Source organism: Misgurnus anguillicaudatus, chromosome 18, assembly GCF_027580225.2.
Source record: "Misgurnus anguillicaudatus chromosome 18, ASM2758022v2, whole genome shotgun sequence".
Lineage (NCBI taxonomy): Eukaryota > Metazoa > Chordata > Actinopteri > Cypriniformes > Cobitidae > Misgurnus > Misgurnus anguillicaudatus.
Window position 1 is genome coordinate 28,133,632 of NC_073354.2, and position 27,083 is coordinate 28,160,714.

Below are 27,083 nucleotides of genomic sequence, written 5' to 3' on the forward strand. Positions count from 1 at the left end.
TTTGAGTACTGTTTGATCTTACAAAATTATATTACAAAATGTTAAGAAGTATACCAAATGTTAAGTTAACCCCAAACCCAAGTGAAGTTTAACATTTTTGGACATGACAAAATTTATTTAGGGAAAGCCGTACAACCTGTTTGAAAGAGACGGGTGACAGACAGCAACAGTCCATGAAGATTCTGAAAGGAGATAAAATCGATGTGCTTCCTTAAATCTTTTAATATCATGTAGAAAATGTTCAGACAGGAGAGAAAAGTCGTGAAACAAGGATGAGGCCTTAAGCTGCATGCACACCAGCAACGGCAAAGCGCCACAATCACGTTAATTTCAAATAAAGCTTGTTGACTTATGGCGACTCGAGTGACAGTGACCGCTGTCGTCAAGAAGTGGGCATGTCGTGTCCAGCTATGCAACAAAGTTGAGGAAAGTCCAACTTAATGCAAACAATGAGCGACTGCCAACGCGATTGAAGCAGTCATTCGTCTTTCGCCAGTAACTGAGAGGATGGTTACTCGTTTGTTTATAATTAGGACAACTAGAATTAGGAACGACCTCGGCTGAGTCCAAATACTTGGTGTTTCGAGTCGGTCAGTAGTATGATTTCAGTACTGTTCGATCTTACAAAATTATATTACAAAATGTTAAGAATTATACCAAATGTTAAGTTAACCCCAAACCCAAGTGAAGTTTAACATTTTTGGACATGACAAAATTTATTTAGGGAAAGCCGTACAACCTGTTTGAAAGAGACGGGTGACAGACAGCAACAGTCCATGAAGATTCTGAAAGGAGATAAAATCGATGTGCTTCCTTAAATCTTTTAATATCATGTAGAAAATGTTCAGACAGGAGAGAAAAGTCGTGAAACAAGGATGAGGCCTTAAGCTGCATGCACACCAGCAACGACAAAGCGCCACAATCACGTTAATTTCAAATAAAGCTTGTTGACTTCTGGCGACTCGAGTGACAGTGACCGCTGTCATCAAGAAATGGGCATGTCTAGCTATGCAACAAAGTTGAGGAAAGTCCAACTTTATGCAAACGATGAGCGACTACCAATGCGATTGAAGCAGTCATTCGTCTTTCGCCAGTAACTGAGAGGATGGTTACTCGCTTGTTTATAATTAGGACAACTAGAATTTGGAACGACCTCGGCTGAGTCCAAATACTTGGTGTTTCGAGTCGGTCAGTAGTATGATTTCAGTACTGTTCGATCTTACAAAATTATATTACAAAATGTTAAGAAGTATACCAAATGTTAAGTTAACCCCAAACCCAAGTGAAGTTTAACATTTTTGGACATGACAAACTACGCAATCATCATGTAACAGACTCGAAAAAATGTATTTAGGGAAAGCCGTACAACCTGTTTGAAAGAGACAGGTGACAGACAGCAACAGTCCATAAAGATACTGAAAGGAGATAAAATCGATGTACTTCCTTGTGTGACTAAATAGAACATTGTGTATGTAGACTTATAAATACCCCAAAAGGACCATGAACAACCATGTTTTGTCATAATGGCTACTGTCTATTGGGTTGACCTTGCTCATCCAATTAACTCAGGGCTCAATATCCATTGATCCAGTACACATCAGCATATTGATTGTTCTTGACCACGCAACTGATACATCTCACTGATAGTGTTTAGTCAATTCTTTAACATAGTAAATAAGAGCATCCGCAGGATTACTCCCTAAGAGGAAACATCTAAAACCAGAGAGTCCACAGGATAGTACACTTAACAGAAGAGAGATAGTACACAACCTTGTAGATATCGAACACAACATCAACACTCCTCTTTTACATATACTGTAAAAAAGATTTGTTGTTTCAACTTAAAAAATTAAGTTAAATGGTTGCCTTAAAATTTTGACTTGATTTAAGTAAAAAATATTAGTTGATTCAAAAAAGTTGGCAAAATTGTTGTGTCAACTAATATTTTAAGTAAGGCTGTCAAAAGATTAATCGCGACCAATCACATATACTAGGGGTGTAACGATTAACCGTGCAATGCGCGTTTTCTCAATGAATGAATATGAATGAATTACGGTGAAATCTCGACACATCCGAACGCCAGGGGGCGCTCCTGTGCAGAAACTCCCTTGTGCCACAGAAGAAGTAGCATTACGAATGCTATTCCAGGAAATGTCTACAGGAATATTTATATCACTGTTCTTCAAATTGTTTCAGGTATTTTCATGATAATAAAGAATATTTTAAATGATTTTGTTTAAGGAGTGTTGCTTTTTTAAATGCACGTTATAAACGACTCCGACTCATAATGATTTTAGATTGATAAGGACTTCCTACTAACCAAATGCCGTAGTACACGCACAAGCTGTGCATGAAACAAAGAATCGCAGCCTTGCGATTCAGAATCGATTTCAGACAGGCATTTTTAATGGGACACACGGTTGAATCGTTACACCCCAAACATATACAAAATAAAAGTTTTGTGTTTGCAAAATATATATGTTTGTGTGTGTACTGTGTGTATGTATATATAAATACACACAAGTATGATTTTAAGAAAAAATTTATTTAGGTATAATTTTTTTATTTAATAATATAAAATATATCAAAATATATATATAAATATACATGTTTCTTAAATAGAAACATTAATGTGTGTATATTTAATATATATATATATATATATATATATATATATATATATATATATATATATATATATATATATATATATATATATATATATATATATATATATATATATATATATATATATATATATATATATATATATATATATATATATATATATATAAATAATTACACACATAAATTACACACATAAATTATGCTAATTATGTAAAATGCACACACATAAATTATGCGAATTTTTTTACATTTTGTATGCGATTAATCGCAATTAATCTTTTGACAGCCTTAATTTTAAGCTGAATAAACTCAAAAAGTAAGTTACATGGTTGCCTTAAAATTTGAAGTTAAACCAGCAAATCTTTTTTTACGGTTTACAATGGATATATACAGACTTGATTACAAAAAAATATTGTTGAATTACTCTTGAATGATCCTGTTGCTCAATTGTAAGAGCATTGTGATAACAGCGCAAATGCTGTGAGATCAAATCTCAAATATATGTCTACATTGAATGCTCTGTAAGTTGTTTTCAATGTAAAAAATATTTGTTGGTTCAACTTAAAAAAAATCTAAGTTATCGGGTTGCCTTAAAATTTTAAATTCATGCAACTTAAAAATATTGACTGAAAAAAATTGTGTCAACTTATATTTTTAAGTTGAAATAACATTTTAAGGCAACCAGGTAACTTACTTTAAGTTAAACCAACTTTTTTAACAGTGTATAAATGCATATTTAAATGTAAAATAGTTGTTTCGTACTAAAGAGTGTACATCATCATGTAAAAAAATACAAACAAAAAATACAAACAATTCAGCTTGTCCAAACAAATAAAATCAAAACTATAAAAAAGACAAAAGTCAAATGTATGAGATTACATCATAGCAACTGATGAGGAGTCAGAACACAGAAGCTTGGATGGCATCATGGACCAAAAAAAGTCCATAATCCAATAAATCTTATTTCAAAAATATAACAGTGAGTCCTAGTCCTCGTATCTGACTGGTTAAGAGACACCGAAAACGGCACCGGGACGTAAGACTGTTATATTTCACATTGCACATTTACACATCTGGCAGACGCTTTATTCAAAGTGACTTATAATGCATTCAAGGTTACATTTAAGCAGTACGAGTGTACCCTGGGAATCCACTCCCCAAATGCTAACACACTGCTCTCTACACAGATGAGCTAACGAACACCACAAGAATCTGGAAGCTACAACTAGAACTAAAATACATCTACCTAAAAAAAGAAATCTAAAATAATGTTCTCATTAATACTTCTGTACATCCCATCTGACTCCAGGAGTCTATCTTTTGCTTTTTCTGAGGTAATGAAGTCCACATGGAGTTGAACGAGAGCCTCTCTTACACCAAACATGGCAATCGGCGTCTGATGAGTCATGCCCCCCTTTAAGCCACTTTAACCCCCAGCGCTCCATTTTTTACTCATAACAAATAACTCTGGAGACGGAGATCTGACGTTCCACTTACAGCTGGAACTCCGAGTGGCCGGACTTCACGAGCTGAAGTTTCTCCAAAGAAAAAACACAACTGCATACTTTCCATCTCTTCAGACTATCAGTCATGGGGCCCGAGGTCTGATACTCAGCAAAGAGCGCCGCACAGTAACCATGCAGAAAACTATAAAGCAAATGAGATGACAAAAACTGATCTGTCTTTTAAGCTTTTGAGGTTTCAGAACAAATTCGAGGACGTAAACAATACTAGTTTGAGTTATAAGTATGTGGTTTTATGGGCACTTTCTCCTTTCTATGAATTTGAGGGACAGTTTACCCAAAAACTTACATTGGGTCTATGTAAAGTTGTTAAAACTTGTATGAATTTCTTTCTTCTGTTAAAAACAAAAGATGATATTTTGATGGTAAGCAGACAGTTGATGCTACACATTGACTTCCATAGTAGGAAAAAACAATACTATAGAAGTCAATGGGGACCATCAACTGTGTGCTGACACAGGTGGTCTCTGATAACAGGATTTTATTTTTGGATGAACTATCTCTTTAATTAGAGCGTGACTAAGAGCTGACCTATTGACTTTCATAGTATTTGTTTTTCCTACTGTGGAAGTCAATGGGTACTGTCAACTGTGTGCTTACCATCATTGAGCAAAATATCTTTGTGTTCAACAGAATAAAGAAACTCATACAGGTTTAAAACAACATGAGGATAAGAAAATGATAACAATTTTTATTTTTGGATGAACTATACCTTTAACCTCCTAAGACCCGAGCTTTGGTTTGTCTTTTCTTTTCAGATTTTTTCAGCTATTTTGGGGTTAGGAAGAACCAATACATATAATAACCAAATCTTTTTCTTTGAACATGAATCAGTGTAACAGGTTCCAGCAACACAGAATTAAGTATTATGGTGCAAACAACAAAAAAGTGATGTCCATGTACGTGGACACACCAGTTCTAACTTTGGGTTCACACCAGATGCGAGTTCAATGTTTTGCGCTAGTAGATTACATACAAAGTCAATGCAAAGACGCGACCATACGCGTCCTAGCGTGGGGTGATGCGAATGACGCTATATGGCCGACGCGTTTGCCGCGAAAACATGCTATTCGCCTCAAACGCTTCTTCGCCCAAGTAGAAAATATTCAACTTGAGCAAAAAATTTGCATGATACGAAGTTAAATCTCGAGAGAAATCTAAAGTGAGTAACGCAATGCCCTGCGTTTGGTGTGTACGCAGCTGTTGGTTTAAAGGTTCTCTAAGCGAATTCACACGTTTTAGACCATAAAACATTTTTTGTTACATACAGCAAACATCTCCTCAATATCTGCTTCCTACTTGACCGCTGATCAAACTGTAAAAAAACGCGATCTCTGTAGACAGCTCAGGCTCGACAAACGGCAATAACAACATAGTGGCCAAACCTAGCACAACAAAACAAAGTGTTCCAGCCAATAAACGACAAGAAGGATTTGGGGGTGGGGGTTGGGCGCGTTCATGAAAGCACGGACGGGAGAGGCGTTAGCTACGCTCCGTTTGTTTGAAAACAGTTCAAACAGCAACAGGAAGTGACGTCGCACATTATTCGCTTAGAGAGCCTGTAACACCAGATGCGCTTGAGGCATTAAATTCACGTCTACCGCGCCTAGTTGGATACTTGAACAATTTGAGTGTACTCGCTTTATTCGCGCGTGAAATTCTATTCATCGAAACATTCATGTGGAAATTCGCGTCATGGGAGGGGCTTCTGCAACTCCGCTCGCTTCCTGTACTCACGTCACTACTAGAGCAAGCTCCTGATTGTTTAACTTGGCGCGTTTTCCCCCCAAAGTTCAGAATTTTTAACTTGCGTGTTCCTGCGGCAAAGCTCAACCCGCGCGAATGAGGCGAAATCGTGTCTACCGCGCCACACAAAATGCATGTCAACTTGTCATTAAATTGACTTAACATTAAAATCGTTCACGCTTGACACCTGTACTGCGGCTGGTGTGAATGCAGCATTAGGAAGTTAAAGGTGCAGTGTGTAAACTTTAGCGGCATCTAGTGGTGAGGCAACCAACGACTCAGTCCACTTCTCACCTATCCCTTTTGAAACACATAGGGAAGCTACAGTAGCCGCCACCAGACAAAAATGTCATAGTCGGAGACAACTTAGTAAAAAAGTCCGTTAAGGGCTTCTGTAGAAACATGGCGGTACAAAATGGCGACTTCCATGTAAAGGGGCCCTCAGTGTATGTAGATTAAAACATCTCATTCTAAGGTAATAAACACATAACGGTTCATTATTAAAGGTCTTTATACACCCCTAATAATATTGTTTTGTATATCATTTTGCATTTCGGTCAAAGGGATCCTTCTAAAAATGACACACTGCACCTTTAAAGAAAAAAAAATTAAGTTGAGGGAAACTAAGCATGTAGCTTTAGAAGAGAACTTCAGGGAACATTAAAAATATAGATTCCCATCTAAAGCACATTTTCACAATAATGCTACTTGATCCTACAACATTTATCTTTTCTGCAGGCCAACTGGCTTCAGGATCTTAATAACAAATGAAAGCCAACTTCAGCCATGTGACCTCAGTCCTTTTTCACCCAAACTGTTTGAAATAGTATGATCAGTGAGATATGTTCAACTGGTACAGTGTTACGTTAGCAGCACAAAAGGCCATGAATTTGATCCCAAGGATCATACATATTGATAAAATGCATAGCGTAAGCCACTTTGGATGAAAACATCTGCCAATTTTAATATAAAGGTATGATCAGTGAGCCAGACATGCTTGCTGATGCTTTCAGTTGTTGAAGTGAGCAATACTAGCATTGTATTGAATTCGGATATTTATTTAATTATCATCTTTTGTGTTCTTCAGTAAACAAGGAAGTCATACCGGTTTGGAATGACATCGGCCGGGTTAGTACATAATGCCATAATTGTATTTGGTTAAATCAAGTACACTGCATAATATTGTCACACGACTCACACCTAAATCTTTGTTTATATAATGTTGTGATTCAAGCTACTAAACACTTTAAAAAATACCTCTAGATCCAAGGCTGCTTTAAAAATGCTGATTCACCTCATATATATTCAGCCATGCATGGGATCATTTGACCAAAGAGAAAAACACTACTTTGAAATGTACTTCACCTTCATGCTTGGGCTATTATATCAAGTACACTTTGCAGGGCATTTCAGAGCAAAAAAGTACTGTATCCAACCATTCAACAACACTGAGACTTTAATGGGCAAGCTGTAGTTAATCATGCTGTGCACGGCACGACTCTTACAGTCAGCCCAGACTCTCCAGCCAGCCAAAAAGTCAGCTTAAGGAGGGGGGTTAGCAGGACTACAGCTTAAGCATTTTCAAGCCATCCAAAAAGAAAAAAATCTTTAGAGTAACACAACCACATTCACATTGCTGTCGGTTCTCTGACTCTTTGAAGAGTGTAACTGATTTTAAAACAATTGATCGACCCTAACATATGCTCCTTAAAAGGTCTTAATTCCGAATGTGTTACTGGAAATGGAAATCTGATCACTTTACATACGACAAACAATCTTAACTCAATGTGCTTCTTAAGTTTCTTCATGCAAGTAATTGCATTTTTTCACATTGTGATCTCAATGTGTGATATAAATTCATAACTCACATTCATTGACTGTGTTCACACAGCAGTTGTGACTCTGGTTTTAGACTGTTAAAGGCGGGGTGCATGATCTCTGAGAGCCAATGTTGACATTTGAAATCACATAAACAAACACGCCCCTACCCCAATAGAATCTGGACCTTCTTTTGATAGACCCGCCCCACATATACGCAACCCAGGCACAGTGTCGGTTAGTAGACACGCCCCTTACTGCTGATTGCCTACAAGTGTGTTTGGTACTCGGCCAGCTCCCATTTCCAAAGTGTTTTTCAAAAATCATGCACCCCGCCTTTAAATACAGCTAAATAAACAAGCAGAGTTGTGACCACTTTATATCGAGGGGTGAAAACCAGGGGCCCGTACCATGAAAATGGTTAAACAAACTCAGGGTTACAGGATTAGTTTCAGGTTGACAAAACCAAGCCAATGTTCAGGCCTTGTTGGTACAAGCTATTTTCATGGTACCCAAAACCCAGGATTTGCACAAACTAATCCTAAACAAAGCTGGTTAACCAACTAAACCGGCTTCATGGTATAGGCCCCAGAAGGGCGCAAGTGACATTTTGTGTAAAATGGAGATACATATTAAACGAAAGCTCTTGTTGAGCTCTTTCTGCTGCCAAAAGGGCACAAGTTAAAGGATTAGTCCATTTTCTTAAAAGAAAAATCCAGATAATTTACTCACCACCATGTCATGCAAAATGTTGATGTCTTTCTTTGTTCAGTCGAGAAGAAATTATGTTTTTTGAGGAAAACATTGCAGGATTTTTCTAATTTTAATGGACTTTAATAGAGCCCAACATTTAATACTTAACTCAACACGTAACAGTTTTTTTCAACGGAGTTTCAAAGGACTATAAACAATCCCAAACGAGGCATAAGGGTCTTATCAAGCAAAACGGTTGTCATTTTTGACAATAAAAATAACAAATAAACACTTTTAAAGCACAACTTCTCGTCATGTAATTCCGGTCGTGATGCGCCAGCTGACCCCACGCAATACGTCATGACGTTAAGAGGTCACAGAGGACGAACGCGAAACTCCGCCCCAGTGTTTACAAGTGTCTTGAAACAACAACGCAGGAACGGTCCTCTATGTCAACTGATACAAATTAATGTCTTTGTGTCAGTTTATTGTTTACAATGGTCCGCAAATGTGCGTTTTATATATGTAACACGTGACCTCCCTACGTCACTACGCATTTACGTTAGGTCGCGCTGGATCGGATCTAGACGAGAAGTTGTGCTTTAAAAGTGTATATTTCTTATCTTTCTTGTCAAAAATAACAATCGTTTTGCTAGATAAGACCCTTATGCCTCTTTTGGGATTGTTTATAGTCCTTTGAAACTCCGTTGAAAAAAAACTGTTAAGTGTTGAGTTAAGTATTAAATGTTGGGCTCTATTAAAGTCCATTAAAATAAGAAAAATCCTGCAATGTTTTTCTCAAAAAACATAATTTCTTCTCGACTGAACAAAGAAAGACATCAACATTTTGGATGACATGGTGGCGAGTAAATTATCTGGATTTTTCTTTTAAGAAAATGGAATATTCCTTGAATTAGATTTGGAGTTTAGAGTTTGAAATAAAGTACACAAAGTCAAAGCAAACCATGATATTTTTTTTGTTCTGGCCCTTCTGTAAAGTTGATGAAATGTCACTTACACCCCTCTGGTTCTCACAACAAGATATATACACACCTTACGTTTTTTTTTACAAACCTCACGACTGAATTTTGAGAACGAGAATATTTGAAATTAGGGGTGCACAGATATATCGGCCGATTATGCTTCTCAAAGAATTACGGTGAAATGCCGCTACATCCAAAAGCCAGAGGGCGCTCTCGTGCAGAAACGCAATATGGGCAACAAAAGAAGAACCATTACACAAGCAGGTCCAGTAAATGGTTTAAGCATATATTTATATTGCTGTTCTTCAAACCTTTTCAGGTATTTTCATGATAATAAAGAATAATGATTATGTTTGATGAGTGTTGCTTTTTCAAATGCATGTTATAAATGACTCAAACTAACAGTGATTTCAGATCGATATCGTCTGTGGGATTCAGAATAGTTATCATCCAGGTATTATGAGTGTACATCGGCATGTATCATTGCATCCCTAACTTCAATACTTGCACTCCTGGTTAGCATGAGTGAAAACACTCTCTCATTCACCTTAAATCATTATTTATTAAATAAGAGATGCTCTGAGCTGGACCTATACCACTTCCTCTGCGTCAAATCAAGCACCACATTCTCTTGTGGACAAGAACATTGATCATATGATTAAAAACAGAGAAGGGAGAAGAAATTCTTCGCATATTCACTCCAGCTCTGGCCACACGCCACGGAAACCCTCCAGAGACCCTTATAACACGTGGCAAGTGGGACGTGGGGGGACAAAAAGGGAAGAGAAGACTTTTGGGAGGAGGAGTGGGAGGGCTGGTTAATATTCTGACAGCAGAACTCTGTCAGGCTGAAAGCCTCAGTGAAACTTAACAGAATGTTTATTAATGTGATGCCATGTGGGAACTGCAGTGTCCTGTAGGCAATCCCTGGAGGACCAATAACATAAAAAAATGCACTACTGCAAAGTTTGAAAACACTACAAAATTATGTTTTTCGAAAGAAATAGATGCGTTAAAGGCCTTGTCTCAAATAGTGCACTTCACATGGACTTTCGGTCTTGTGGCCTTAAAGGAAAACACCACTGTTTTTCAATATTTTACTTTTTTTACCTCAACTTAGATGAATTAATACATCCCTTTTTTTTTTCAATGTGTGCACTTTTAATCTTTGTACAGTGCTTGTTGAATGTGTTAGCATTTAGCCTAGCCCCATTCATTCCTATGGCTCCAAACAAAAGTGTTATTTTGTGCCACCATACTTACTCATGTAAGTACTCTTGTAACAGTCTTTAAATAGGAAAAACAAGTGTTAGGTGGCTTCTAAATTCATCCCTGTTTGGAGCCATAGGAATGAATGGGGCTAGGCTAAATGCTAACACATTCAACAAGCGCTGTACAAAAATTAAAAGTGCACGCATTGAAAAAAGATAGGCATGTGTTAATTCGTCTAACGGTGGCGTTTTCCTTTAAATTGCGCATGCTCGCGTAGTTTACAAGTCCGTAGGGTGTCCCATCATCTGTCATTTTTATGCTCCGAAGTGTGCTTATCAGCGCCCCCTTTGCACCCTTGATGCGGACTTCAGCGAAGCACACATAGAGATGCAAAAATGTATACATTAAATAAATGCACTCTAAACTTCGTATGAAGCATCTGCCAAATGGATAAATGTTAATAACAAAAATGCTCACCATGTACTAATAAATACTCTGTCAATCAATGCCTCTGTCCTCAAAAGTTTTATGAGCCCTCTCCGAGGCATCTGACAGGTGTGGGAATATTGTGCTGTTAACAGTCTCATGAAAGGAAAGTTTGTTTGCTGTTGACTGACTCTCACCTGTTACACCCCCACTGGCACAAGTGTGTTTGGGATTGACACAAAGACAGACAGAAAACAGACAGCTGAAAACCGTCAGCTGTTTCACAATCCTCGGTGCCGATTATTGAAGTCAATGTAAACATTTCATTTGGCAAAATTTTTAAAGGACAAGTATTGACTTAAATAGAGTTAATATATCAGTATCGCCATCAGTATCGGCCGATATTAGTCTGAATAATCGGCTATTATTATCAGTGGAAAAATGTAATATCAGTGCATATACTGTATATATCTTTAAGCTGGAATTCAGCCAGTATTTGGAACAGTGTGCGTTTATTTAACATAGCTCTTCTTTAACCTCAAACTGCACCTTGAAGAGGTGGAGTTTACAGAGAAATGCCCCTATGTTAGCAGATCAGGCAGGTGCAGAATGTGTCCCACTAACCCCTGCACACATCCACACCATGCAACAAAGAGGAAAGAGGTAAAAAAATCCCAGTGCCAGCAGTCAGGTAACATAACCCACTGACTACAAGAAAAACAGAAGAAAAAAAAACACTCAACAGGAATAAAGACGACGGCTATAGGACAGCTGCTTTCACTCGGACAGATGGGTCAACACAAAGACCACCTGTTCTGCACATACACCACAAAGAGAGCCTGGACTATAATCCAAAACGGTCAACAAGAGTTGAAATGGGGATATTGTGAAGTTCAAAGATAAAATTATGGTGCCACCCACTTGTGTATTCAAAGAGGAAACAAAGTACAGTTTTATAAAAAGTCACCCCCTAAAAATGGGCCTATTACACACTCTATCATCAAAGATAAATAAAATGTGTTATGCCCACTACATAAGAGGTACCAAAATCCACAAAATTTGCTACACACAGCTAGAGGGCAGAGGTTAAAGGACATCATTACAGAAAATGATGACAGTTTTACTGGAACCAACATCTCTTACAAACACACTTCCTTCCATTAGCTATGATTTAAGGTGTTGTCAACTCACAAGCTCAGCTGTACAAAAACAGAAATGTGTGCTGAAATTGACAAACCTCCAATTATAGTAATGTTACAGTAAAAACACTATCACATAAAGAGAAAAATCACTCAAGTCGTATAAGGCCAAAATCTTAGCTTAAACCTTTACCAAATTCACAACAACATGATACTACAAAAATAATAAAAATCTTTCACACTCAGACCAAGCTACTGCAATTTTAATTATCACTACATTTACATTTGTGGATTGGGCAGACAATTTTATCTGAAGTGACTTACAGTGCATTTAATGTACACATTTTTAATTAGTATGTGCATTTCCAGGATTTAACCTATGACCTTTGCAATGCTGGTGCAACACTCTACGAATGCGCTACAGGCACAGTTAATCAACTACTAACTGTACAATAATAAATGACACCTGTTAGTTATTATAAGGTTACTAAACGCCATAAAACCTACTCATAAATCTAGTGGTATAGCAAATTTCATTTTAAAGTCCCCATGAAACAGAAGTAGCAATTGCCTTACTACTCGTTCATACAGCCAGCGATGTTATCTCTGTGTGGCGCTCGTCTCTTTCAATGAGGCGTTTCTAAATCTGCTTGTCATAAACAAATGAGTACCATCCACTCCAGTAACTGACGAGAAAAGGATGACGTGAACTCCCCCTGTTCGTTCTCATTGGAAGTCGCTCCCGAAATTCGCTCAACATTTGCATAAAGTTAAACTTTTCTTAACTTTCTCTCGTCACTGGACACGCCCATATGGTCGCCAACGGTCACTTTCGCTCGTGTCGCCAGAAGTCGCCAGGTTTCTATTGAAATGAATGAGATTGCGTCGCTCTGCTACTGCTTGTTGTGGCTGTCTGAATGGGGCGTTATATTCCACATGGTGACGTAAAACCGTGTGGAACCGGCTTCTAAAAAGAAATAAGGCAGGACTGGATTTGAATTTCTCCATCGAGATCTGATTGGATTATTTAAAGTTGGGTCGTGTTGTTAATTGCTAATCGCAGCGATCTTCTCCCAGACAACACTCACGTGCCGTACCATATGACTGGAAGTAAAGAGAGATCGTTTGGGGGAAGGAAGTAGATTTGCGTTTTTGATTTTTTTTTATAATTAAGCTCACAGATAAGTCATTTGTAAAAATACCACAATATTCCGAAACAAATAGCAGTTTTTCATTTTATTTTCATGGCGACTTTAAGTATATTGTACTTCAGACCATGGATCGGTGAAGTGTACGAGTATTTGGAAGAGATAGTAGTGGTTTATCATTAAAACACAATGATGAAAAACAGTAACATCTACATGCATATTGTGATTACATTCCGATAACAATTAGGAAGCACACTTGAACTAGAAAAAAAATCGATTAAAATTAGTACTGTCAAGCGATTAATCGTGATTAATCGCATACAAAAAAGTGTGTATAATTGTTTGTATAATCTGTGTGTTATGTGTGTAATTATTATGTATACATTGCTTGCTTAAACTAGAAAAAAATCTATTAATTAGTGTTGTTAAGCGATTAATCGTGATTAATCGCATACAAAATAAAAGTTTGTGTAAGTGTTTGTATAATTTGTGTGATCTGTGTGTAACTATTTTGAAATATATATATTTCTATAAATAAATAAATATATATATATGTAAATGTTTCTTAAATATATACATAAAACTTTTATTTTGTTTGCAATTAATCGTGATTAATTGTTTGACAATCCTAATAAAGGTAGAATAAGTGCAAAGCAGGGCTCCTGCCTGACTTCTTTCTTAAAAAATTAGTTCACAAAATAAAAGTTGCCACAGTGAACACACGAACATCTAAAGAAAGCCAAAACATGATGCATTAACCAAACATCCATCTGATCTACATACCATCTACAAACCCTTGGTCCTAGCTGTGTAGAGCTCACTGCACATCATCTGACTCATCGGCCAGATAATCAAGCGGTGAACACAATGAGTCTGATTAAGACATTGTGGTGTTTTTTTTTTTTGCATCAGGGATGTTCTCTTGGTTAGTCTGATGTGAATAGCACAGCTTGAAGTGTGCAGAAGGCAGGCAGGCTGCTGGGCTCATTCGTGCAGCTGGATTAGGGCTCTGCTCACAGTTCTATTACCAAAAAATGACATTGAGCTACCACACAGCATCCAGGATGATAAATGATGTGAAGTTTTTTAGGCATGGCACATTAAATGGGGAACAGTGATATGTCTATACTTTCAATCTTATATTGACAAAAGGGCATCGAGAGGGATTTTTAAAAAGACTCCTGCCACTTTCTTGTTATTTCTGCAACATGCTCACATTAATAAAACAATAAAACACTAAATATACAAACACTAATCTATTCATGGATTCAAAAAGAAATAATACAACAGCTTTCTGATCGTAAAGGAAACAGGGAGGATATAAAACTTATCAGCTTAGTTACTTAAAAAAGTATAAATGCCATAAAAGGACACAATAGTCTCATCCAGCACTGTTGCACATTTATCCTAAAAAAAACATCCCTCCACACAAACGTCATATAAGAATTTCAAGGCAGTTTTTACTTTTATAATAACAACTTTTGAATGCAATTCAGTTTGAATAAACTAGGGAACATGGCTGTTCAGTTTCAGAGTCCAGCTCCATTGTTGCACACACAAAAGGGAGATGTTTCAGTCACAATAGTAGGGCACTATGTAGGGCATTGGGGGCTCGTCCGCAAGGAATGCAGAATGATTGCCTCTCAGCCTTTACATTAACTGTGCAGATGGGGATAAGTTTGTTCATACTTTTACATCAGTATCAATACATCAAACTTTTATAGGACAGTACGTAGTAACACTACGCAAAATCATCAGAATTAGTGTTGTGATAACACTCGCAGCTGTTTTAACATGCTACACATTGGAGCAATTATCTGTGTCCTCCTCCGCGCGGTGAAAAGGAAGTGTCACGCTGCCCCTTAAGATTTCCTAAATTCACATTGGAAAGCATCGGTTCGTATTTAAACTGCATTTTAAGGGAACGCCTGTCGAACCATGGTTCCCCTGCAGGACCCGCATCAGAAACACACAGGCACGGTAGGACACTGTCGGATGACAGAGACGAAACATCTTACATGCTGTTCTTGTGCTGCCATCTTGAAAACGAGATGAGGGATTCTGGCCCGAATTCTGAACCGAATGCACCCACATACACAAAACATCTCATCTTTAATTCAGATGCTGTATATGTTCAAAGCAAACAGGCATCAGCACCAGACCGGCGGAAAACCGCGGCTTATATATAGAATGCAAATGTTGGGGAACATGCATGCTGGTCGAACTTAAAAGAGAATATATGTTCATCTAATGATATCTTAAGGGGCTCTAGACAGATTTGAAGTATTCGTTACCACTGGCACCAAAGTCCATGTTCCTCTAAGCCAGGGGTCCCCCAGAAGGTTCTAAGTGGTCCACAATAAAAAGACAGTAAAAGTCTACTTTAAAAGTTTGTAAACAATTTGCTGTCTTTATAACATCACAGTTACTATTTATTGAACGTTTAAAACATTCCTTTATACAAAACATAAATAAGGATATAAAAGGGGTCCCACGTTGAACGTTTATCATAAGGGTCCCCTGCTCTAGTCTACCATGTTTAAATGTGAAAACTTTAATGATTTTGGTTTGGCTAAGCGCAGTTTCTCATTGCCTGAAGTCAAAAAAGCTCAACGCCCTACATCATTTTTCCACCCCTAACTGCTGAATAATGCCTGGTGAATGATTGCAATTTAACCAGCATGACTTATGTATGATGGACAACTGCGGTTTCTTTCACTGAGTAGCTCTTGGAGCCATGCATATTGCAATATGTTTATGTGCAAGTCCATGATCCATCTATTTATACCTGATTCATTAATATCGTTCGATACAACAAAACACTGCAAGCTAATTATCGCAGAACTTTGCAGTTCGGGTGGCCCGCCCAAGCTGGGAAACCCTACCGCCTTAACTAGGTCGTTCAAAAAATTTGCCGTCAAGTGCATCTCGGAGAATAGTGCGCATGCGTTTCACACCGTGAGCGGGCACGCACGCCACACGGCTGAAATTAGATAAAGACGTGGTCCGTCATGTCTGGAGGATAGTCAGTTGATAAAAACGCATGTCCATGAGAACTGTAAGTGGACTTAAGTTTTGGGTTTATTTAAGCCTGTTATTGTATTAGTCTATAGTTCTTGCTAATTTAAAGTTAGTTGGTGATTTCGTTGTTTGAGCAACCTGCTAGCTAGGTTGCACGTATCTGTTGTTTGAATATAACTGTTGAGCGCTCTTGCTCACGTTATTTATATGCATTATTTAAATACTACAGTAGTTTCACTCCTTTAAGATAATGTAAATAATAGTGGGAAATAATCAGTTTTTATCATTTTTGCGCTATCTATCATTGTTCGCCAGACGTTCTACAACATCTGCTTTAGTTTGTGTTTATTAACCCTTTAGTTTCACTTCATCACGCAGCTATTCCAGTTAGAGGTATCTGTTAAAAACATTTAATTCATTAATAATCTACTATGTGTTCATTTTTTGTCGTAGTTTCTTTAAAATTATTTTTTATTTGAGTGTTTTAAATAAAAATATTTAAATTTACATCATGACGCGTACCCCACCCCCCCCGTCCAACTCTACCACCTTAACTAACACATTTTCTGCGTGAAACCCTGAATCCTATATCCAACGTACACATCCCATCAACCATACTGATACAACATAACTGGCATGAGACATATTTACTCCAAATAAGACCTGAGTCCTGGTCCAAACACCTTTATTTTTTGAAAAAGCAAGACAATAAAACATTTACTGTGTGATATGTAATTATATGTAGCTATAAATATGATCACTGGGTTTATGTTTAAATTAAAGTGGGAGCTTTTACACAAAATTACAGACTATATAAAAATAAATTCCCCAGTCCTTTAAAAACAACAGAATAATTGGGTTTAATTTAAGTTAAAAACCGGTTATGTTCATATTTTACCCAACAATAGGTTACAAAACTGCATTTTTCAGAATGTATGAACAGGTGCCCAGTCCACTATGTGCACTGCATCAAAGGTAACAAAAACTACAAGGCTACAAAGTAAGCAAAATAAAGAAACCCAAGTAAAACAAACCATATGGAAGATAGAGAATTCCTACTACCTCTCAACATTTAAGAGACCCACATGGTGTAAAGTCAGCAAGACACATGAACAAAAGGGAATTAGTGAGGAAAACATGCTGCCCTATGCTACCTAACAACCAGCCCTCATACTACAGATCCAGTTCAGCTTGTAACATACCATCAACCTGTTCTGTTCATTCCAAGTCTATTTTAAAGTCTCAAGAATGTTTACTGGCATTAAAGTGACCGTAAAGTGTCTAAGCGGAGGCTCTGGCTTGGATCTGGACTGAAGAGAAAGTTTTGTCCTAACCTTGTCAAGGAACTACTTTCTAGTTTATTTTGACTAGTCTGATTACAACAGATGTTAATGATAAAAAAGTCAGGCAAGATCGAAACTTGTCAAATGTTAGGAAAGCTAGTACAGTGACTAACACCACCTGATCCGTCATCTGCATGGCCAAAAGCAAGAACAAGTTTTGTTTAACCATATCTAATGATTTCAAGGTGAATGCTAAATAAAAGCATGCTTCATATTGAGGCATTGACTATCCCTAATGTCTCATTGACCAGCAATAACTAGACATTAATGTGTTAACAAGAAATTACAGTCAATCATCTGTTTATTTTTGCATGTAATTGCGCCATTACTGCATCCTGACATTGAGGAAATACAGAGTATGACTGACTTTGACAGATCTATTGCTAAGCCAAAAAAAAAAACTGAAATATGGCACATCCTGATAAGCACAAGTAATTATACAGATAAGAAATAACAACTACACCAGCAGAAAATTAACTAAAAACGTGCAATTACTTTTAAAAAGCAACTATAAGGTTGCTAAAACAATGTTGTTTTGTGTATTTTGAGCCCTTTTCACACAGAAATTCCGTAGGATAGGCATCCTGGATTTTTCCGGAATAGTTCGATTTTTTTTCATTCACACTGCCAAGTTTACCTGGCATGTGATGGTCCCGGAAAGACACGTGACCTATTGAAATTCCCGCCCTCTCTTCTACGCAGCGTCTGAAGTTTACTTTGCATATTATATATTATTTCACCCTCCAAGAACCACTCGCTTGCATTTTTGTTTATGATAAGATTATAAAGGAGCGCGTGACACACCGTTCTAATGCTGGTGAATGATCTCAGCTTCAGAGTGGATATTTGACGAGCTCCCTGATCTCTGCTTTAATACAGTTTTCAAACATTTCTCATTCTCTTTATATGCATTTAAAACCCGCATTTTGAGGAGCTGAACGATATATCTTGTTGGGATGACGCGCGGGTATTTTCGTTTATTATAGCTCAAATGAGCACGTGACGCGAAATTCTTTTATGCTGCTGAATGATCTCCGTTTCAACGTTGTAAGTAATGAGCTAACTTACCTGATATCTGCTTCAGTCCAGTTTGCTGACATTTCTCGTCGTGAAAGTTGTAAATCCCTCATTTTAAAGAGTTGAACTAACTTCATGTTGCCATGACATGCGCGTCCACACTACGGCACGTGTGTCATTGTTTATGCGTCTCATCATTTCCTGATTACTGCGTCAATCTAGTTTGGAACATTTCTCGTGGTGAATGTTTATATGCATGTTATCTCTCGTTTTAAGGAGCTGAACCATAACTTTTGTTGTGATGATGCGCGCGTCCTCACTAGGACACGCCCATTTCGGCATTCTTTCGGCTTTTTGTTCACACAGAGGGTTATCCGGGTATCTGACTAGGTCCTCTTTCCGGCAACGATCCCAGAAGATTAACGGAACGAGTTTTTGTTCACACAGACGCTTGTCTGGCAATTTTACGGGAATTTTCTGGGACCAAAGGTCTGTGTGAATGGGGTTTTGGTGTAATATGATGAGTTCGCATGGTTATTTTCCAGATCCCGTACATTATTGTTGCTCTTCTATGCCCTGCCTCCCTGAAACGTGTTGATTTTGTACAAAGCTCATCTTTCTGAAAAGCACCTCAGATTGGCTAGCTAACCAGAACGTTGTGATTGGCCTGAATACCTCTGTCGTCAACTTAAATCTATTCATCATACTAGTGAGAGTGTCGTTGTACATTACCATACATTTATTTATTTCTCAGTCCGCCACAAAATTAAAATTGACCACCACAAATAGATGTTTCTACATTGCGTTTATCACTACCTCTGTCTCAGATGACAGTTTCTGTACAAACACCTGTGACATCAGTCGACGCGCTCCGCTGAGCCTCATTTAAGCTGCATTTAAGCATATACAGTATGTGGATGTGCACACCGTGAATGTGCCACCACAAACTGCAAGTCTGAAAAAAAACTGTTAGCAGGTCCCTGATTCTCAACCTGTGGATTTTTTCATCACTAAAAGTGAGTTTGGAAATTTAGAGCTAAGCACAGACGACAACAGGTTTACTCGAGACAGCGCAAGCTAGCATGAAGGTAAAGCTAATTTTTTACATTATAACAATGACGCTGGTAGTGACGATTCTCTCAGATCAATCAGTAATCTACATGTTTTCGCTTTACGATTTGGTATCAGCTGGGGTCGCTGAGATTACTGATTTAGTACCAACCGAGGTGGTACTAAAAAAAAAAAAGTATCGGGTACTACGTACTGCACCCAGTGAAAAAGCCCCCCAATGTGTCCAAACTGCTCTTTTTCTATACAATGAAAGTAAATGGTGAGTGACTACAACACAACAATCTCAGGTCTCCATTCATTGATTGGAAAAAAACATCTTGACCACTCCGTTTCTGTTAAAGGAACAATATGTAGGATTGTGGCCAAAACTAGTACTGCAATCACAAAACTTGTGGCCAAAACTGGTACTGCAATCACACAACTGGTGGCCAATACACAACATGACAACACAAACATCAGTTGAGGGCTGCAACTCCACTTTTTAAAAGACAATATCCTGGCCGGACCACTGTGGTCAGTGATATAAGTATTTGAAATGAACATGATTTCTTAATGTTTAGTGACATATCAGGGCCATTTTATGATTCATTGATATAAATTTCTTACATACTGTTCCTTTAAATATTTCCTTTTGCATTCATATCCACACAAGAAAGTCAGTCAAACAAGGTTTATATGAAGGAACAAAAGATGACAGATTTTGAGTTTGTACCATTTTTGGTGTACTATCCCTTTAACAAAGTTCAAATCAGTGGTAATCCACTATGATTAAATGCATTAAATTCTTGATTGCTTCGCTCAAAATATCTCTACAAAAGATGTACTCTTCACTGCGGACCCTAGAATGAACAGTATGAATCTACGGCATTGACGTCAAAGATAAAGAACTTTCACAGAGAGCTCTGTATTTAAATGAGATGAAATAGAAAATATAATGGGTGACAGGGTATAATAGAGAGAAAGGGGTGGGGGGGCAGATAGGGTGTATTCAACATCTCCATCCATACCAAGGAAAGTAATTACAGAAAGAAAAATGGAGATGGGACTTGAGACCTTTGTTAAGGGCAGATGCATATATTGTAAGGACATACTGATGAATTCACACAGATGCGTTTACCTCTGCATGACCCCGGCAAAAGCCCAATTTCAATTTGATTAAAGATCAAAAAAGACACATAAAAAGAATGGCTGACTCATGCAACAATAATAAATACAATGCAAAAACAACATAACCCACATTATTTAAGTGAGTCATCATTCTCTATGGCCAAGAGTAAGTTGAAAGACACTTTCATGATCCTTCAAACAACCAACAGCTGGGTTACTGACCAAGCCTTGCACGAAAACAAGCTTTTTAGGCACTTAATAATTCAAGTTATACATTAGAGGAACACTTCACCAAAAACATTTTTTCTTAAAAACAAACTTAAATCTGTTCTGCACACCTTTAGGGTGCTTTAGCATTTATATTGCAGTGCATCAATGCTAACTTATCATATTTGCAATTGTTTTAAAATGTCCCACGCGTAAGACAACAGTCATACTGGTTTCAAACAACATGAGGGTGTTACATTTTTGTGTGAACTATTTCTTTACTTTAGATATAAAACAAAGTTGTCCAAAGAAGTCCAGTTAACACATACCAAACCTGTGGTCATGCCACACATAAAAGCTTGACACTTCCCGACACATGCTGCTCCTGATGAGTAAGACAGCAGTCTCCTTCTAAAAATCACACGAACCACACCTGTTATGGCTAACAAACATGAACACTCGCCTCCGCTCAATCGCCCTCCCGAGCGAAAGACAGTCCTGTTTTTGACACAAGAGGCAACCCACGTACATCTGAGGTGTTTTACTACGTAATGGTAAGAGAGGCCAAACAATACAGAAGAGATTAATCCAAGACAGGATGCAAGTTACATTCGTCCCCCCAGGGGAAAGTTATGTAGCCGCATAATCCTTTAGTTTTTGCTAAAGGCTGCCAACAGCTGACTCTGTCTTCATGTGTCTTCACAAGGAAACACTTCATTGTTTTGATCATCAAAGCAAAGTTGGGAAGTTTAACACATGCTCTTACCAGACATGAGAATGTAACAAAAGAAAAGTTCACCCTGAAGGGAAAATTCTCTTATATTTCCCATCTTCATGGCATCACAGATGTATATGACTTACTTTAGCAGTAACATTTTTACTGAATTGAGCCTTATGGGATACTTTTATGATGGGTGTGTGTGTGCTTTTATACCTTGAAATAGATTGCACATCCACTTGCATTGCAAAGACTATTTAAAATAACAAAGTTTGTGGTTAGGTTAAGGAAATAAGTCATACACACCTGGGATGCCATGGTGGTGGAAATAAACAATTTTTAGTTTGGGGTGAACTGCGTCTTTTATCACAATATAAATTCTACCTCTGGCACTTTGACTATAGAAGATTAAACACAGAAAAGAATAATAAAATAAATAAATAAAGTCATAAAACCAAAAATGTTAAAGCAAGCGTTATCTAACATATTGCAAAGATGAAGTGCACAAAAGGCAAGGGTGGAACAAACTGTCCAGAGTCAAATTTAAAATACGTCTCTTATCACAAAAAATGTGCTTATATCTTTTTGCAAGCTCAAAATTGTTCTTTCATTTGATGCAACCTAAATAAGTAACATATCCTGAGCTCGCTGTCATGCTGCATTGCACAACTGCCTACTTATATTCATAATACATATGCTTTATACAAATGTGCGTTTATCCCACACCCCTATGAATTACATTGCTCTCTTGGTATGCGTGCATTTGACCAATTAATCCATTTTCATTGCTGAATTGTAACCATCGTCTCTATATCGTGCGCCTCGTCTGTTTAATTTCAGCTGTTTGTTTATTGAATTATTTAAAAGCAGTGCGGAAATAGTGCACGCACAAAATGCATACACCAACCATACTAGCGGCTATATTTATCACAAATGAACGTGAATATCGATGCATTGATCAAACTTGGCATTTCTTACCTCATGGTGAATTCACTTCTCCGGTGTTATATAATTTAGAGAGTTTGTGAAGTTCGCGCTTGGCCAAAGTCACAAAAGATATGAATGAAACGCCGCAGGATCACAGAGTTTCTATCCCGCAAAGTAAAAAAAATAAAAATCAAAGTAAATAAAAAAAATGCTCGGTCTACATGACCTACCGCATCGCACTGCTGGGTGCGGATACTGATGCAAAAAAAACTGTGAGTAAGAATGATATTTTTCTGTTTGGTCTTCCGAGAGCCTGAGCTTCTAATAGCGGCAATGTGCCGCTGGGATCCCCTTCTACAGCCACAGAACAGACGCACAGCTTTACTGGCCTACGTCAGCACGCAAGAGACGCACAAACTTACTGACCACGCCCCCACGTACGATTAGATAGATAGATAGATAGATAGATAGATAGATAGATAGATAGATAGATAGATAGATAGATAGATAGATAGATAGATAGATAGATAGATAGATAGATAGATAGATAGATAGATAGATAGATAGATAGATAGATAGATAGATACGTTTTTTATTAATCAAGTCATTATCCTTACTCTGTAAGCTTTGTGCATGTATCGTGTGTCATTTTTTTGCCTCCTTTTTTGCCTCAGTAATTATTCGCAAAGCTGAACTTCAGTTTACACTCCAAGCACAACTTCACAACATACAAATATTTTAATACATCTTTAATGTGTTTTTATAGATCTTAGTTACCACCTCGACTGCTTCACGAATTTTTCTTATTTTTACGAACTATGGTGTTAGGATATATGGCTGGAGTAAGTACAGACAAAAAGAAGGCCGTTTCTCAATCCGAAGGCTGCAGCCTCCGGAGGTCGTTGCAGGCTGCATACGTCATCAATACTATGTTGTTTCAGAATATTAACAATTATAAATGTGACTATTATTGTTAGTTAATCGTAAATAGTTGTAATATGCTTATGACTTGCAAATGTACTGCTCAGTTAACTTAAATAAACCAGGCCTGATGACGTATGCAGCCTGCAAATGCGACCTCCGAAGGCTGCAGCCTTCGAATTGAGAAACGGCCATAGTGTGGAATCCAAAAACCTATTTGGGATGATGTACAAAATACAACACTGCCATCTGCTGGTACGCTTTGTGTATCTGTAAAAAGAAAATTAATCATTGGGAAAGTTTTTGGGCATTTGGGCCTCTGTTGCTTTCACGTACCAGACACCATGACGTTGGTTTTAGAACATATTTAGTGATTTATCACTAAATCATTGATCAGTGTTTAAGTTTTGCATTAATGGCATAAAATGCATATTTTTTAAAGCAGGGAATTGATGCTGAATCTAAAAAACATATTCAATCAACACAATTTATAACTACAACAACACATAATATGCCTATATGAGCAATTTTGTTTCATTTATTTGTACATATTATCCACTAACACGCTCTTATTGCTGTCCAGTTATGAACAACATTATGAACCATCACAGAAAATTGATTTAATGGTTGTAATGGGAATTGTATTAGTTTTATTTGAAAATGTAATGCTATGTGTGCCTTTAAATATTCCCCAGTATCGCCGCTGTTCACTGTAATTGAGGACGCATGCGCATAGACCGTAAGCACTAAACCCCGACTCAGCAGTATGCACGTTTCCTATTGGCCAGTGCATTTCCCGACCAATCAGAGTGCGTTTTCTTACGATTAATGGTGGCTGCGCTTTAGGCCACCTGGAATTAGTTTCAAACAGCTGTATGTGGATAAACCGCTGATTTTTTTGCATTTAACAAAAACGTGTATTTGGTTAGCGTATATAAAATATGCCTTATTATCAGACATGGGAAGAGTTTGCCCGAGCGGCTGAAAAACTCTATCTCACGGATCCGATGAAGGTAAATCAGGCTACAAACACATCATGGCAACACATTTTACAGTAACATGCCATCTGTCTGTTAGCAAAGTGGTGTAAAATGGATCCGTGTTGATGTAATATACTAACATATCGTTATGTCAGTGTGTAAAATGCTTTTGGATGTATGTAATTTATGTATTTCGGATCAATTGGATGTTTAGTCAAAGATAGTATTGAATGCCTCATATGTGGTGGTGTAGTTTGTCAATTTATTCAATTTACTAATGTGTCTGTGTTTATAACTTTATCCAGGTCAGAGTGGTATTGAAATATCGACACTGTGATGGAAATATCTGTATGAAAGTGACAGATGATGCAGTGGTGAGTTTTAAAGCTTGTGCAAGTGTTACTTTTGTTTGTGTGAGGTGGTTGTATATGTTGTATTTATATCAGTTTTATTTCAGTGTTTACAGTACAAAACCGATCAGGCCCAAGACGTGAAGAAGATTGAGAAACTGCATGGGAAGTTGATGAGATTAATGGTCTCCAAAGAGTCTCACAGTGGAGCCATGGAAACAGACTGAATGAATCCGAGGACATTTCAGTGTTGAACAGTTGTTTTTAAAACAATCTGAGGGCTGACTATTTAAGGAGACCCAGATCTACAGGTGGAAGAAGAAGTTTGGTTTAAGTTTATCGACTAATATTAGAGATGACACGCTTTTGGAATAAGCAAGTTGCAGGAACTTCCCACAAAAGCTGCTGTGTTTGTATCCATGTAGAGGCTGGAACAAAATGTAATGGATTTGCAGTTTTAGTGTTAATTTACTTTGTATACCTTTTATTTCATGTTTGGAGAAAATAAATTTAACTTGCATCGATATCAAGAGAATATGTTTAGAAACATCAAAACCATGTTGTGATAAATCCAGTCTTATAGTTGATGTACAATAATACTAAATAAATGTTTTTTTTCTCCCTTTCAATTCTTTCTCTACTAGCCTGTAATGAAAATGTTTTGGATGTATATGAATAACTTTCATTGTTTTGAGAGTAATTTTATGTATGCTGCAACTGCATGACACACCTCAATGTTTGCGCAATAATATTTTTAATTACCAAAAGACAACATTTTTATTCTTCGTACAACATTTTTTTCAGCTACTCCATTGTTGATGGAAGTATTTTTGTTTAAAAATGGTTGCACTATTAAAAGGGATGGTCACCCAAAAATACAAATTCTGTTATTTACTTCATCATGTTGAAACCTGTATGAACGTCTTTGCTCAAATATATTAATCTGTGCTCTGCAGTACAATGTTTGTAAAGAATCGGTTTTAGAGCACCATTGATATCAATAGTATTTTTCCTACTATAGAAGTAAATGGTGCTCCTGGGTCTTGCTTGAATACAATTCTCTTCAGTGGTGTTCAGCAGAACAAAGACATTTATTCAGGTTTGGATAAACTTGAGGGTAAGCAAATGATGACATCATTTTTATTTTTGTGTGAACTATCCCTTTAAGTAGAGAGTGTATTTAAATGCATAACAATATACTTTATGGTTCATGTAAGGCCATTTACTGGTAATGTGGATGGGAACGTTAGTGAAAGTGTAACTGGTCAAAAACTCTTGAAACTTGATATCGTAGATGGAGCAGTTGTATGAAGATGCTGTATAAAGACACTAGTGAAATAAACTTGGTACAGTTGATACTCAAATACAGAAATGTGGAGATGGAGTATAAATGATGTCATAGTTTATTAAATGTATCTATTATATAAAAAAGTGATTTTTATTTTATTGTGATCAGTTATGTTACGTAGCGGCAGTTTCCTGGACAGGGTTTAGCTTAATCCAACAATAGGCCTTATAGTCATATTAGTACATTTAAGTAGTTTTTACAAACAAACCTTACAAATAAGCAATATTAGTGTGCATCTTGAGACAAAAAAATGGTACTGAAATATGTATGTCAATGCAAGGTGTTTTTAAATTAGAAACCGCCCCATAATCAACTTGAAAGATAAGCTTGCCAATGAACCAAGATCTCCAAGAAAATGAAGGTGATGCACTGGTGCTTGTGGGAAGCCAAAGAATTAGCTTGGTTTAAAAATATTGTCTTATATGGGTGGTTTCCCGGACAGGGATAAGCTTAAGCCAGGACTTGGCCTTAATTTAATTAGGAAATATAGCTAGTTTAAACAAACAAACCTTACTAAAAAATTACTTTTATGCATTTTAAGGCAAAACAAAGGGCACTGATGTATTTTAAGATATGTCAGTGTGGGTTGTTTTCAGTTTGGACAGCTCCTACATTTATTTTTAGTCTAGGACTAGTCTAATCCCTGTCTGGGAAACCGCCCCTTTTAGTCTATTTATACAAAGTAAACAGCATTATCGCCCCCACTCACATAACGGCATGCAAATGCAATGCTGGATAATATTGATAATTATTGTGA

The 27,083-nt window shown here is 37.2% G+C and overlaps 2 protein-coding genes across 8 annotated transcripts in view; one reads left to right on the top strand and one right to left on the bottom strand.

Annotated features, from left to right (window-relative positions):
* The window catches only part of enah (ENAH actin regulator), a 132,119-nt gene extending 109,023 nt beyond the window's left edge, over window positions 1-23,096 (bottom strand). For 4 of the 7 annotated variants that reach the window (XM_055187274.2, XM_055187276.2, XM_073856240.1 and 1 more), the window contains exon 1: window positions 22,779-23,096. In XM_055187274.2, coding sequence (XP_055043249.2) covers window positions 22,779-22,783 — 5 coding nt within the window. In that variant the 5' untranslated portion in view covers window positions 22,784-23,096. The remainder of the gene's footprint in view (window positions 1-22,778) is intronic. The other 3 variants (XM_055187278.2, XM_055187277.2, XM_055187279.2) reach the window with 2 other exon arrangements.
* A 1,337-nt stretch (window positions 23,097-24,433) lies between these two features.
* srp9 (signal recognition particle 9) lies at window positions 24,434-25,607 on the top strand. Its single transcript, XM_055185638.2, has 3 exons — window positions 24,434-24,661; window positions 24,934-25,002; window positions 25,086-25,607. Exons 1-3 carry the CDS (start codon window positions 24,590-24,592, stop codon window positions 25,203-25,205), a joined length of 261 nt encoding a protein of 86 aa, XP_055041613.1. The 5' UTR covers window positions 24,434-24,589; the 3' UTR covers window positions 25,206-25,607.
* Window positions 25,608-27,083: the final 1,476 nt, after the last annotated feature.